This window comes from Odocoileus virginianus, chromosome 6 (assembly GCF_023699985.2).
Source record: "Odocoileus virginianus isolate 20LAN1187 ecotype Illinois chromosome 6, Ovbor_1.2, whole genome shotgun sequence".
Lineage (NCBI taxonomy): Eukaryota > Metazoa > Chordata > Mammalia > Artiodactyla > Cervidae > Odocoileus > Odocoileus virginianus.
In genome coordinates this window covers 40,319,026-40,334,468 of record NC_069679.1, presented here as the reverse complement: position 1 = coordinate 40,334,468, position 15,443 = coordinate 40,319,026, and the positions used below count along the sequence as shown (strand labels likewise).

General features: G+C 34.8%; 1 protein-coding gene across 2 annotated transcripts in view; it reads left to right on the top strand.

Annotated features, from left to right (window-relative positions):
• MINDY2 (MINDY lysine 48 deubiquitinase 2) overlaps positions 1 to 15,443 on the top strand; it is a 75,580-nt gene that overhangs the window by 29,788 nt on the left and 30,349 nt on the right. For both annotated transcript variants that reach the window (XM_070469223.1, XM_020882545.2), the window contains exons 3-4: positions 2,367 to 2,431; positions 10,043 to 10,201. In XM_070469223.1, the coding sequence (XP_070325324.1) occupies positions 2,367 to 2,431; positions 10,043 to 10,201 (224 nt within the window). The remainder of the gene's footprint in view (positions 1 to 2,366; positions 2,432 to 10,042; positions 10,202 to 15,443) is intronic.

Genomic DNA, 15,443 nt, shown 5'->3' with positions numbered 1-15,443 from the left:
TGCTTTGAACAGTGAACATTTATTGTCACAAAGTACCTGTGGGTCAGGAATCTGAGTGTGGCTGCGTGACTCTCATTTAAGGTCTCTTACACAGTTGCAGTCAGCGTGTCAGTTGGGGCTGCAGTCTTATCTCCAGGCCCAGCTGAGGAGGATCTACTTCTAAGCTTACTTACTTGGCTGTTGACAGGATTCAGTTCCTCACAGGTCATTGGACTGAGGTCCTCAGTTTCTCATTGACTGTGGCCAGTGGCCTCCTTCAGTTACTTGCCATGGCCTCTCCCATAAGGCAGCTCAGAACATGACATGTGGCATTTTTCAGAGTGAGCAAGTGAGACAGCACCATGATGAAAGACACAGTATTTTCTTTTCTAATTTTGTAAGTGACATTTCATTAATTCTGTTGTATTTTATTCACTGGAAGTGAGTCTAGTCCACAATCAAGGGAAAGGGATTATACAGAGGTGTGAATACCGGGCAATAGGGTACATCAAAGAGGCTGCCTCCATTAGCGAGGCCATTCTTCTCTTGTCAAAATATCTTTTCTGACCTCAGGAAAAGAGAAGTTGCTTATCTGAGTCTTTCCCAATATTTATTACACTCGTAACACATAAGCTTTATTCTATGATAGCATACCTAGGGTCATTTAGTATTGAATTATATAATATTCTGCATCCTGACCCTGCTAAAATGTTAGAAAAACACACACTACAGTGTTTTATCAGGATAATTACAGAACTTAAATGAAATATAGGATCAAAGTATAGCAAATATGGTCCCAATTATTTGAATAAATAATGTATAAAATTTCCTCAGTGTAGTTTTCAGTTAAGTGCTATATTAAAATCTCAGCATGTAAATATACAATGTGCCAGTTATAGTAAGTTTTCAAAAATATTTGTTAAATATACTTGCTTATATATTTCTGTGAATGAATGAATTTAGTATTTTTGGAGTTCCTTTACCTATGGTGTAATAAAATTATTATTAGTTAGATTTTGCTTTCTTAAAATTCTAAATAAACCCACAGATAATAATATATTGATGTTTATAGGAATTCTTTGGTTATCAAAATTGGAGAGATTGAAAGAGTACTTGATACAGTCGTTGAAAGTTTATTTTGAATTTTAAAATAAAAGTTATATAAAAGCAATTTATCAACTGGTTAGTGGTTTAGGAGGCTGAGTGAGAAGTTGGTCCGATATATCACTGTTTATATAAAAATTAATTCCAAATAATGTAAAGACTTAAATGTAAAAAAAGACAAACATAAAATTACATGAAGAAAGTATATGTGAATGTTTGTATACTCTGAAGGGGTGAAAATCTTTCTAAACATAACGTCAAGCTCAGAAGCTGTAATAGAAGAATGAGACTATGTAAAATTAAATATTTCTATATGGTGAAAAATAGGCAAAAAAGCACCATCATAAAATCAGAGGTCAATATGGGGAAAAAAATAATTTACCACACATATAACAGGAAATGTTCTCATTTCTGTAATTGAAAAAGAGCTTTTATAGTTCAGTAAGAAAAATGTAATATTGTATAGGCAGGCAATTTGAAGAAAAGTATGTATAACTAATATATATTTTAAAAAGCAAAACATAGATCAGAAAGGTACTGCATATATTAAAATGATGCTACATATATTTAAAAAGTGTGACATATACTAAAAGCCACTTACATATTAAAAAAGTGATACCAAGTAAAAATACATGTATAAAAAGATATCAATTTGGAGGGGTGAATGGTTGGTTTACAATATTAGTTTCAGGTGTACAGCCTAGTGATTCCGTATCTTTACAGATTATACTCCATTTAAAATTACACAATAGTGGCTATAATTCCCTGTTCTATACAATATATCCTTGTTGCTTATCTGTTTTATACATACTACTTTGTATCTCAATTCCATACCACTTTCTTGCCTTTCTCCTTTCCCTCTCCCTACTGGTAATCACTAATATATCAGTTTCTTAAATGCAAAAAAGTTACTGTTTACTTCTAAGAAAAGCAACATTCAGAAGACTGATAACACTCATTCTTGGAAAGGTATTGGGGTAACAATTATATTGCTGATATCCATGAAACTTTGTAAAGCATTTTAGAGTTTTATTATAGTGACGTGGAAAGATGCTCATTAAGGAAAAAAATAAATTTAAAACATAGGATGTACACTGAAAAAAATATGAGATCTTAGCTAACAGTTAACATTGATTTTCTCTGATGATTTTCTCTGAATAGAATTGGGCTGGGGCTCTTTTTTATGTTACTTATTGTTATAATTTATAATTTAAATATATTACCTTTGTAATTAGAAAAAAAGTGATATTTTTAAAAGGCAACTTTACAATTTCTTTTTACAGGAGATTACATGCTTGATACAAAGCCAAAAGAAATTTCAGAAATTCAGCGTTTAAACTATGAGCAGGTAACAGACCCAATTTTTGTTATATTATAATAGGTAATTTGCCCTTATGGGTATATTCATTGGTCTCTATCAATGGCTTTTCAGGCATATTCTTTGTTTTCTTTTTTTTTACGCCCTTTTAAAAATGTGAAAACCATTTTCAGCCCACAGCTATATTTGACCCACAGGCCATACTTTGCTGATCTCTCTTTTATATGAACCTATTTACAGTCCATGCGGTCACAAAAGTTGGACACGACTTAGTGACTAAACTGTATAACATGAAGAATGAACATGGATACCATTCTGCACACCCATGAAGAATCATAACCTAGTATTTTCCTTGAAAAAAATTGACTTTCAAGTGAATTTGTTATTGATTCATCTTCCCTCATTTGTTTATATTTTACAATTAAGTTATATTTTGGAAATTGTTCAGCAAATGATGTCTAGGGTATGCCATTAGGACTGAATCTGCTATTTCATAGTTTCAGTGTGTTTTCATTGTTTGATACATTCTTTTGAGATACTATTCTGCAATATGGGCAGGCACCACTGGGCTCAAAATTATTGGAGCTGGAAGTAGGCAAGCAGAGCTTCATTTTCTTTGGTATTCTTCCTTTGTTTGACAGTAGAAGGCAAGAAGAACACAGGTTCTTGCAGTGGAAGACATATCAGCCAGGGAAGAAACATATCATTGGGACTTTTGTTTTAATGTGTTCACATTGTTTGGTTTGTTCTTTGGAGATACTATTCTGTAATACACGAGGGAACCACTCAGTTCAGTTCAGTTGAGTTCAGTTGCTTAGTCGTGTCCCGACTCTGCGACCCCATGAATTGCAGCACTCCAGGCTTCCCTGTCCATCACCAACTCCCAGAGTCTACCCAAACCCATGTCCATCGAGTCGGTGATACCATCCAGCCATCTTATCCTCTGTCGTCCCCTTCTCCTCCTGCCGCCAATCCTTCCCAGCATTAGGGTCTTTTCCAATGAGTCAACTCTTCGCATGAGGTGCTCAAAGTATTAGTGTTTCAGCTTCAACATCAGTCCTTCCAATGAGCACTCAGGACTGATCTCCTTTAGGATGGACTGGTTGGATCTCCTTGCAGTCCAAGGGACTCTCAAGAGTTCTCCAACACCACAGTTCAAAACCATCAATTCTTTGGCGCTCAGTTTTCTTCACCATCCAACTCTCACATCCATACACGACCACTGGAAAAACGATAGCCTTGACTAGACTGACCTTTGTTGGCAGAGTAATGTCTTTGCTTTTAAATGTGTTATCCAGGTTGGTCATAACTTTCCTTTCAAGGAGTAAGCATCTTTTAATTTCATGGCTGCAGTCACCATCTGCAGTGATTTTGGAGCCCCCCCAAAATAAAAGTCTGACACTGTTTCCACTGTTTTCCCATCTATTTTCCATGAAGTTATGGGACCAGATGCCATGATCTTAGTCTTCTGAATGTTGAGCTTTAAGCCAACTTTTTCACTCTCCTCCTTCACTGTCATCAAGAGTCTTTTTAGTTCCTCTTCACTTTCTGCTATAAGGGTGGTGTCGTCTGTATATCTGACGTTATTGAGATTTCTCCTGGCAATCTTGATTCCAGCTTGTGCTTCTTCCAGCCCAGGGTTTCTCATGATGTACTCTGCATATAAGTTAAACAAGCAGGGTGACAGTATACAGCCTTGATGTACTCCTTTTCCTATTGGGAACCAGTCTGTTGTTCCATGTCCAGTTCTAACTGTTGCTTCCTGACTGGCATACAGGTTTCTCAAGAGGCAGGTCAGATGGTCTGGTATTCCCATGTCTTTCAGAATTTTTCACAGTTTATTTGATCCACACAGTCAAAGGCTTTGTCATAGTCAATAAAGCAGAAATAGATGTTTTTCTGGAACTCTCTTGCTTTTTCTGTGATCCAGAGAATGTTGGCAATTTGATCTCTGGTTCCTGTACCTTTTCTAAAACCAGCTTGAACATCTGGAAGTTCATGGTTCACGTACTGCTGAAGCCTGGTTTGGAGAATTTTGAGCATTACTTTGCTAGTGCGTGAGATGAGTCCAATTGTGCAGTAGTTTGAGCATTCTTTGGCATTGCCTTTCTTTGGGATTGGAATGAAAACTGACCTTTTCCAGTCCTGTGGCCACTGCTGAGTTTTCCAAATTTGCTGACATAATGAGTGCAACACTTTCATAGTATTATCATAATGCAAATTTGATAAATGACATAAGTTTAACCATATCACTTTACACTTATAAAATATGCACTGGTTTTATAAATTGAAGGTTAACATAAAGGGACCACCAGGCTCAAAATTACTGGAGCTGGATGTAAGCAAGCAGAGCTTCATTTTCTTCAGTATTCTTCCTTTGTTTGACGGTGGAAGGCGAGAAGAACACAGGTTCTTGCAGTGGAAGACATATCAGCCGGGGAAGAAACATATCATTGGAACCTTTATGTTTACTTTCAAAGTAACCCTTATTACATACTTTCACCAGTGTCCAGATAGCAACAAGAAAACTAATTTCAATATTGCAAAATTTCTTGAATTTGCATGTTAGATAATCTAGTCCTAATAAGATCGAAGGGCTAAGTATGTTATGTTGAATCACTGTGTAAGGTAGGAAATCTGTGTGTGTGTTAAGTCGCTTAACCTGCCAGGCTCCTCTGCCCATGGGATTCTCCAGACAAGAATTCTGGGGTGAGGTGCCATGCTCTCCTCCAGGAAATCTGTAGTTAAAGCCAAATAGGTATACTAAATCATTTCAGTTCTATTGGAATTTGTAACTTAAAGCAAGGATTTCCAAACATTTTTCACAGTAGAAACTTGTTTTCAAATGAAATCTTATGTTAACCTTCAATTTATAAAACCAGTAAATATTTTATAAGTGTAAAGTGATATGGTTAAACTTATGAATGAGTGAGTGAGTGAAGTCGCTCAGTCGTATCCAGTTCTTTGTGACACTGTGGACCTTCCTGTCTCCTCCGTCCATGGGATTCTCCAGGCAAGAATACTGGAGTGGGTTGCTATTTCCTTCTCCAGGGGATCTTCCTGATCCAGGGATCGAACCCAGGTTTCCTGCACTGCAGGCAGACACTTTAACCTCTGAGCCACCAGGGAATCCCTATGGTTAAACATATCATTTATCAAATTTTTATCATTTCTTATTGAAATCAGTAAGGCTATTGTAATTAATACAAAAACTTGAAATTAGAAATTACAGATCATAGTTGCAGTTTCATATCAACCTCAAAATTTAGTTCATTTCTGTTGCACAGACTTGAGAAAATCTTGAGTGAAAAGTATTTCCAAATGATACCAGCACTTTGTTTCAAGTCTTGTCTTGCAGTCTCAGGTTGTGCTTCCATTAAGATGATTTGGACTCTTGAAAAATGGCTGGAAGTTTTGTTTCAACGTTGAAACAAACACTGACAGCCACTTGCATTTCTTATCAACATGTCAGACAAAAGGTACCCTGTGTTTAAAATAAGCTCTAAAACTATTTATAAGGTATTGTAATTGAATTACCATTCGTTTTGAGAATAGTATGTTCAGTTCAGTTCAGTTCAGTTGCTCAGTTGTTCCGACTCTTTGCGACCCCATGAACTGCAGCATGCCAGGCCTCCCTGTCCATCACTGACTCCCGGAGCCCACCCAAACCCATGTCCATTGAGTTGGTGATGCCATCCAACCATCTTCTTCTCTGTTGTCCCCTTATCCTTCTGCCCTCAATCTTTCCCAACATCAGAGTTAGTACCAAGCTGATAAAATTGAGTCTAAACTGGTTTTTAATGCTCCACAGGTATGATGTAACAATAATCTTTTTGTATAATTTGTGAGAGCAGAAATGTTCAAGCCTAAATTTTAAAAAGAGCAGTGCAGAACTTCAGTCTTCCTAATTAAGAATCCTTACCAGAAGTTGCAATATAAACAAAGAGCATATTTTTTCCAGTTTTGCTTTTGATGACAACACAAGAAATTACTCTGTGTTTATGACAGATTTTAATATGACTGCAAATATATTTTTTAAATATATCTTATGTTTAAATTTAAAATTTCACCACGTTAACAGTACCTTTAAGAAAAATTCTAAGGAGCAGTTGAACTATTGGCTTAAAGAAGTAGTAATCCTTTTCTAAGCACCCTTCCCTTATTTATATTTTATATTAATTATCATAATTTGAATTCAGGAACAAAATGGCAAAATACTCTTTCAAACTCTTTGTTTATAGATTTATTTATATCAGTTTTATTCTTTATGGAGATTATTAGTTATATTAATTTAGTTATTTTAATATTATATAATCTGTTTAAAATGTAGAAGATATATATATAGGTGTAAGCTTGAAATTATACTCTCCCTTTAAGAAAATTCGGTGATTGGCAACCAAGAATTTAACACCTAGCAGAAAAAATCAGTAGTAGTAAAACTACAGTCCTACAGTGGCTCATATACATTCATATTTTCTCACAGTCATCATTGTTATGGCTTTAGGAAAAGTTTTAAAACACTGAAAGGAAAAAAATGTGAGCTGATTGTTTTCAAAGTTTCAACTTTAGGGAAGACTGAGAAAATAAGTGTTTCAGGGCATTACAATTGTTAGAGAGAGGTGAGACTGGCAAAAACCGAAGACTCTATAATAGTGCTATCCTGTTCTAAATTCCTCACTCATAAATTTAAAACATTTGAATAATTTCTGTTTTTGTCTGTGTAGTCTCTTAGGATAGAATTTTGTAAGTTAACTGGTAAAACTTTTCTTTTGACCTAAATTTGTCCTTTCCAGATTTCAGAGAGTCCCTAATTGTAATATAAAAGGGTTTATTTCATGTTTAGCCATTCTACTATAAGCCCTCCAATAGGCTATAGTCTATAGCCTATTTTATATCTTTAGTATGTAGCACAGTATCTGATTAACAGTATCGATTTAATAAAATTTTATCAAATTTTGTATATTGATTTTTATTTGTTGCATCAAATATACCCTCTATACTTATGTCCATACTTAATATATTAAAATGTTTAGAAAAACAAGTTTTAAAATAGTCTTCCTTACATACATGACCATGTTTAATGAGAAACCTGGTGTGGACAGAATGACTCTGATTTGACCAATAAGTCTTTGTGATTGAGGCTTTTTTTCACAGACTTCACCTCCCACCGTTTACATTGATACAGAATTATTATCCAAAGTCCATAGTTTACATTAGGGCTCACTCTTGGTGTTTATACATTCTTTGAAAGTGTCTCAGTCATGTCCGACTCTTTACAACCCCAGTGGTCTATACAGTCCATGGAATTCTCCAGGCCAGAATACTGGAGTGGGTAGCTGTTCCCTTCTCCAGGGGATCTTCCCATACATTCTTTGGGTTTTGACAAATATATAATGATGTGTATCACCATTATAGTATCATACAGAATAGTTTCTCTGCCCTAAAAATCCTCAGTGCTTTGCCACTGCATCCCTCCCTCCTCCACTGATCTTTTTACTGTCTCCATCGTTCTGCCTTTTCCCATCATTTTGTGTCATGTGGAATCATACAATACATTTCATATTGGCTTCTTTCACTTTGTAATGTACATTTAAATTTTTTCCATGTCTGTTCATGGCTTGATAGCTGACTTCTTTTTCTTTCTTTTGTTTAAATTATAGTTAAAAAAACATAAAATTTACTCTTTTAACCTTTTTTCTTCTCTTAACCATTAAGTGTAGTGTTAACTATATTATATTCATGTGTAACAGATCTCTAAAACAGTTTCACTTTGTAAAACTAAAATTCTATACTAATTGAACAACTCCCCAGATCTCCCTCCAGCCCCTGACAACTACCATTCTACTTTCTATTGCCATGATTTTGACTACTCTCTTTATCTCATATAAGTGGAGTCACATAATATTTGTTCTTTGCAGTAGCTTATTTCACTCAGTATAATGTCCTCAAGTTTCATCCATGTTGTAACATGTAATAAGATTTCCTTCATTTTTTTTAAAGGCTGAATAATATTCCATTATGTGTGTGTATGTGTGTGTGTGTATATATATATATAAAACATGTTTCCTTTATCCATTTATCTGCTAATGGACATTTGAACTACTTGCACCTCTTGGCTGTTGTGAATAATGCTGCAGTGAATATAGGTGTACACCTGTCTCTTTAAGATGATGCTTTTGATTCTTTTAGGAATATATCTGGAAGTGGGAGAGGCCTTTCTCTTTGACTAGAAACTTTTGTCTTTGAACTTCCTGGTCTAAAAATAGGCCCCTCTCCCCTCTCTGTATATCTTTATCCTGTCCAATTTTTCTTACTAATACTTAACTTTATATTATGATTTATGTATTTTTCTCTCATAGTAAAATGTTAGTTCCATGAGATTAAGAACTTTGTTTTATCCACTGTTTTATCTTTAGAACTCATATTTAATGCCTGTAACATTGTTCACTTCAGTCACTCAGTCCTGTCTGACTCTTTGCAACACCATGGACTGCAGGATGCCAGGCTTCCCTGTCCATCACCAACTCCCGGAGCATGCTCAAACTCATGTCCATGCAGTTGGTGATACCATCCAACCATTTCATCTTCTGTTGTCCTCTTCTCCTCCTGCCTTCAATCTTTCCCAGCATCAAGGTCTTTTCCAATGAGTCAGTTCTTCACATCAGGTGGCCAAAGTATTGGAATTTCAGTCCTTCCAATGAATATTCAGGAATGATTTCCTTTAAGATTGATGGGTTGGATATCCTTGCAGTTCAAGGGATTCTCAAGAGTCTTCTCCAACACCACAGTTCAAAAGCATCAATTCGTCAGCTCTCAGCTTTGTTTATAGTCCAACTCTCACATCCATACATGACTACTGGAAAAACCATAGCTTTGACTACACGAACCTTTGTTGGCAAAGTAATGTCTCTGCTTTTTAATGTGCTGTCTAGGTTGGTGATAGCTTTTCTTCCAAGGAGCAAGCGTCTTTTAATTTCATGGCTGCAGTCACCATCTACAGTCATTTTGAAGCCCAAGAAAATAAAGTCTCTCACTGATGCCATTGTTTCCCATCTATTTGCCATGAACTCATGGGATCAGATGCCATGATCTTAGTTTTTTGAATGTTGAGCTTTAAGCCAGCTTTTTCACTCTCCTCTTTCACTTTCATCAAGAGGCTCTTTAGTTCTTCTTCACTTTCTGCCATAAGGGTGGTGTCATCTGCACATTTGAGGTTATTGATATTTCTCCCGGCAATCTTGATTCCAGCTTGTGCTTCATCCAGCCCTGCATTTCACATGATGTACTCTGCATGTGAGTTAAACAAACGGGATGACAATATACATTCTTGACGTACTCCTTTCCCATGGAAATCAATCTGTTGTTCTATGTCCGTTTCTAACTGTTTCTTCTTGACCTGCATACAGACTTCTCAGGAGGCAGGTAAGGTGGTCTGGTATTCTCATCTCTTTAAGACTGCGGGCAGAATCTTTACCATCTGAGCCACCAGGGAAGCCCCTGAAACATAGTAGGTACTTAATAATAAAAATGGAAAGGATGAATAAATTGGATAAAGTGGAAAATTTGTAGTAAATGTACCTGTATTTAAATATATTTTTTGTTGTTTTTCTCATTTTTTTCTCTTCCCCTTTCTATTTTCAGAATATGAGTGATGCTATGGCAGTATTGCACAAACTACAGACAGGCTTGGATGTAAATGTAAAATTCACTGGTGTTCGAGTCTTTGAATATACACCAGAATGCATAGTATTTGATCTTCTTGATATTCCTTTGTATCATGGATGGTTAGTGGACCCTCAGGTAAGTACAAAATCTTAAATTATATGAACATAAATATTATAAAAATTTATTAACTTGGCAAAGTAATCTAGGTTTACATTTTCTGATACTTATATTTTTGTGCTTTTACGTGGAATTAGCCACATTGTGAGGTTAAGAGCACAGTCCTCTAGACTGCTAAATCTGCCCAAGACTTCTGGCTATAATTTCATGGAGTTAGAGGCTGACTACAGAGCTGAGTGCACATCCTCACCAACACCTATTATTGTCTGTCTTTTTGATTGTAGCCATCATAGTAGGTGTAAAGTTGTATCTCATTGTGGATTTGTTTGCATTTCTCTAATGACTAATGTTGTTGATTATCTTTCCATACACTTATTAGCCATTTGTGTATCTTTAGAGAAATATCTGCAAATTTCTTGGCCACTTTTAATTGGGCTATTTGTCTTTTTGTTAACTGGGTTCTAAGAGTTTTTTGTATATTTATAATATATAAAGTATGTAAGTATAAAGTATATACTTTTAGTGCTTACATTTAGGAGTTTGATCCATTTTGAGTTGATTTGTGTATGTGGTTTGGGGAAGGAATCCAACATTATTCTTTTGCATGTGGATATTCAGTTGTCTCACTCTCATTTGTTGAAAAGATTATTCTTCCCTGCAGTGAATTATCTTGGCACTCAGAGTGATCTTTGTGAAATAAACCCTCCCCTTTATCCCTGTGCCCTACTCCTTTCATCAGAAGCCTCCAGTGTAGCTAGAATAAGATACAAAATCTTTTTTTTTTAATTTTCATTAGAGTATAGTTTATTTACAATCTTGTGTTAGTTTCAGGTTTACAGGGAAGTGTAGTCAGTTATACATATATCCACTCCTTGTTAGATTCTTCTCCCATGTAGGCCATTATGGAGTACTGAGTAGAGTTCTTTATACTATACAGCAGGCCGTTATTACTAATTTATTTATATAAAGTAGTGTGGATATGTCAGTCTCTCAATCTCCCAATTTATCCCTCCTTCCCCTTCTAGCCCTGGTAATCATAAGTTTGTTTTCTACATCTGTGACTCTATTTTTGTTTTGTAAATAAGTCAATTTGTACCATTTTTTTTAGATTCCACGTATAAGTGATGTCATATATCTGTCTCTATCTGACTTACTTCACTTAATATGGCAATCTCTGGGTTCATCCATGTTGCTGCAGATGGCATTATTTCATTCTTTATAATAAGATACAAAATCTTTATTAGAATTTTTATGATACACTGCATTATCTAAATTCTGTCTCATGTCCAACTTCGCCTCTTATGTAATTCTCCCACCTTTTTACTGCCCTCCAACACCAGCTGCCTTCATATTTGAGATATACAGAGCTCATTTCTAGCTCAGGTTTTTGTACTAGCTGATTGCCCACTGTGGAACACTGTTTTACTGCCCAAACACATTGTTCTCCCATATCTTTCCATTTCTGGTCTCCTCATTATTCAGTTTCTTAGATCAAATATCATCTTGTTAGAGAGGCCTTCCCTTGTTGAAATTAGTCACCCTCCTTTTCCCAAGTCATTATCTAGAATTGTTTATTTACTTGATTAACTATCATCTCCCAGTAGAGTGTATGTTTTGTGAAGGCTAGGCTCTTATTTTTAAGAACAGTGCCTGGCACATAGAAGATTCTAAGTAAATATTAACTGATGAAATGAAACATTCATACATGCATTACCTACAGAGACGGAGAGATCATATAGCATAGATTTGGTAGTGTTTCTTCACCCCTGTCCTTTAAAGGTAGCTGGTATTTCTGAGCAGTGACAGGCTTGCTGTCAGCATACATCTGTTTGTTTATTTTGGCACTCTGACTCTTGAGAACATCACTAAAAAGTCTAGACATGTCCAGCATCTGATTCCTCCAAGGTAAATCGTGTTAGATCCTCGCAAATGGCAGTGCCAGGTAGCCTAGATCCTTGAGGAAAATGAACTTATGGCCTAAGGGACTTAATTCTGAGTTCTTAAAAACTGGGTTTAGATTATCCCTCTGACTGTATGTGTAGCTGCATATTGTCTGGCAGACAGTTGAATTCATAGGCTTAGAGAAAAGTATCTCTAATGTAGGATACAAATTGTTCATCAGATTTTTCTGGTCTGCACAGTGGTTTTCAAAATCTTGGGCCTGAGAGCTGTGCTTTTTATCTGTTTTTACTTATTTGTTTCATGACTGACGGATTTTAAGCTGAGAAAGAGAAAAGAACAAGGCAAAAGCTTAAAATCCATAGGTTTCTATGAAATATCTCTTGGCACTGGCTGATTCTTTGTATTCTTTGAGTATGTGTACTGCAAATAATTATCCTGCAAATAAATATCATTCTCTGGATGGTAGATGGACACTAATTCAGCCACTGAGAAGGTATTTCTCCATTATTGATAATTAATTCTTTAAGCACAACATTTGAAGCCAGATAACAGTGAAAATCATACATTCAGTGTGCTGAAAGAAGACAAATGCTAGTCTATTTCCTGTTCCCAGAAAAATTCTCTCTCAAGAATGGAGAGAAATAAAATAATTTTTAAGATTGACTTCATCTTTTTAAAAAAATATTTATTTATTTATTTGTCTGTGCCAAGCCTTAGATGCAGGATCGTTAGTTGCAGCATGTGAACTCTTAATTGCAGCATGTGGGATCTCGTTCCCTGACCAGGGATCTAACCTAGTCTCCCTGTGTTGAGAGTGCAGTCTTAGCCCCTGGACCACCAGGGAAGTCCCTAAAGTCATTTTTAGATTAATTGAATTAAGATAGTTTCCTTCCAGTAGACCACTATTGATGGAAATTCTGAACAAGGATTTTGAAAAGAAAGAAAGTGATCCCAGATGGAAGAGTGAGTGGAGAGAAAATAACATGATAAATTTAAATCATTGTTGACTATATTAAATAATAACATCATCCTTTACAGTTTAAAAACATTAGCATATGAAAAAATAATAACATAAGCTGGGAGAAGGGTAAAGTTTTCTAAGGGCCTAGAATTAATTGATCAAGAAGAGAATATTAAGTTCTAAGTTTGATATGATAAGGGTTGATATTATAGTTCTTATAACTTCTCTGTCCAATATGGTAGCCAAATATGGCTAGTTAAATTTAATTAAATATTTACTTCCTAAGTTTCACTAGACACACTTTAAATTGCTCAGTAGCCACCTGTGACTAGTGGGTATCTTACTGGGCAACAAAGATTTGGAATATTTCCATTATTACAGCATGTGCAGATGGATAACGCTCCTTTAGAGTAACCATGAAAAGAATAGAAAACATAGTAGGTAACTTCTGGATTAGTAAAAGGATTAATCCAAAAAGAAGAAAGGAGAGGTAAAGAAATATAGACCTGATGGGAAAGAGAGAACAGTAGATTTAATATATTCAAATATGTGAATAATTATAGTAATATCAATAGGACTAAATGCTGTAGTTAAAAGTCAGTGATTCTGAGGTCAGATTAAGATATATATATTTGCTGTTACAAGAGACATATATAAAATAGTCTGAAGTTAAACAGAATGATTGAAAATAGATAAAAGAGATGCCATACATTGCTAATCAAAAGAAAACTGATGTACCAATAGTAATATCAGAAAGAATAGACTTTTGAGTCGAAAAGCATTACTAATGAAAGAATGTTTAATTTGCTAAGAAGATATAATCATTTTAAGTGTGTATGTGTCTGGAGACACCTCGAAAATAAATACCCTGATTGACTGTTTATTCCTTGGACTCATGGGAATCACCACAGAGAGTAAAGGTTAGTTTTTAACAATGGAAAACAGAATTTGTATGCATCTAATAACATAAGCTCCAAGTACATAAAGAAGAATTTAATAAGAAGAAAGAAATTTGTCGTACTGGAAGCTTTTAAAATACTTTTCACTATAATTGATAGAAGCAGAAAAGATAACCTAATAAACATATATTCTTTTCAAAAAATTAATGAACTTTTAATTTTTGACTAATTCTAGACTTACAGGAAAGTTGCAAAGATGGTATTCAGAATTCCCATACATTTCTTCACCCAATTTCCCCTACTCTTACATGACCATAATGGATGTGTCAAAACTTAGAGATTTAATGTTGGTACCTTACTATTAACTATATTACAGTTCTCACATTTCACTGATTTTTTCACTAATTTTTTTTATGTTCCAGAATTCAATTCAGGATATTATATTGCATTTTAATCATTGTATCTTCATAGTCTCCCCTTGTCTATGTTGCTTTCTCAGCCTTTCCTTGTTTCCTATGAACCTGACTATCCATTCTTTTTATGCACTAATGAAATTTATAAAACTTTGCCTAATGCTGTTATAAAGCTAAGTTTCAACAAATTTATAAGGATTTAGAATAAACGAAGTGTAAAATAAAGAAAAATAATAAAATAAATGAGGTGTAAAATAGTCTGTGACCACAATGTAAGTAATCTAGAAATCATTAGAAAAAGTCAGTAGAGACTATTTGAGTCAAAAACTCATAATGAAACAGTATATTTTAAACTACACAGAAACTAAATCTTTATCAAAACTAAGACTGAAAATTAATGAGCTATGTATCTATCTTAAGAGCAAAAGTATTAAAATAGAAAATAAATATATAATAAAGAAGACTAGCAAAGCTAAAATTCTTCAAAACAGGCTTGAAGAAACACTTCAAAAAATGGATACCCAAATGACCAGTGAACATATGAACTAGTCGTCAGGCAAATGCAAATTACAGTCAAAATACACACATCAGAATGGCTAACATTTAGAAGTCTGACAGTACTAAATGTTGGAGAAGATATGCAATATAGAGAATTTTCATTCCATGCTAATGATAACATAAACTGACTACCTCCTTTGGAAAGCAGTTTGGAGTTATCTAGTAAAGTTGAGGATAAGACACAGGAATTTGACAAGGCGGATTTGCTAGAGAAAATCTAGATTTGTGAAACAGGATAAATGTACAAAGAATGTTCATAGCAGTGTTATTTGTCATCACCCCAAACTGGAAACAACTTGAATATCCATCAAAAGATGAATGAATAACTGTTATATTCATGCTATGGAATGCTATAGTACAATGAAAACAAAGAACAGCTTCTTACCACTACATACAACTGCTTAGTATAATATATATTTGCTAAACCATCTATTTTATTCACTGCTTAGTCTTTAGTTTCTCTAATAGCACCTGGCACATAGTAGTACATAAAAGACATCCAAATGAGTTAATTGATGAAATACTAA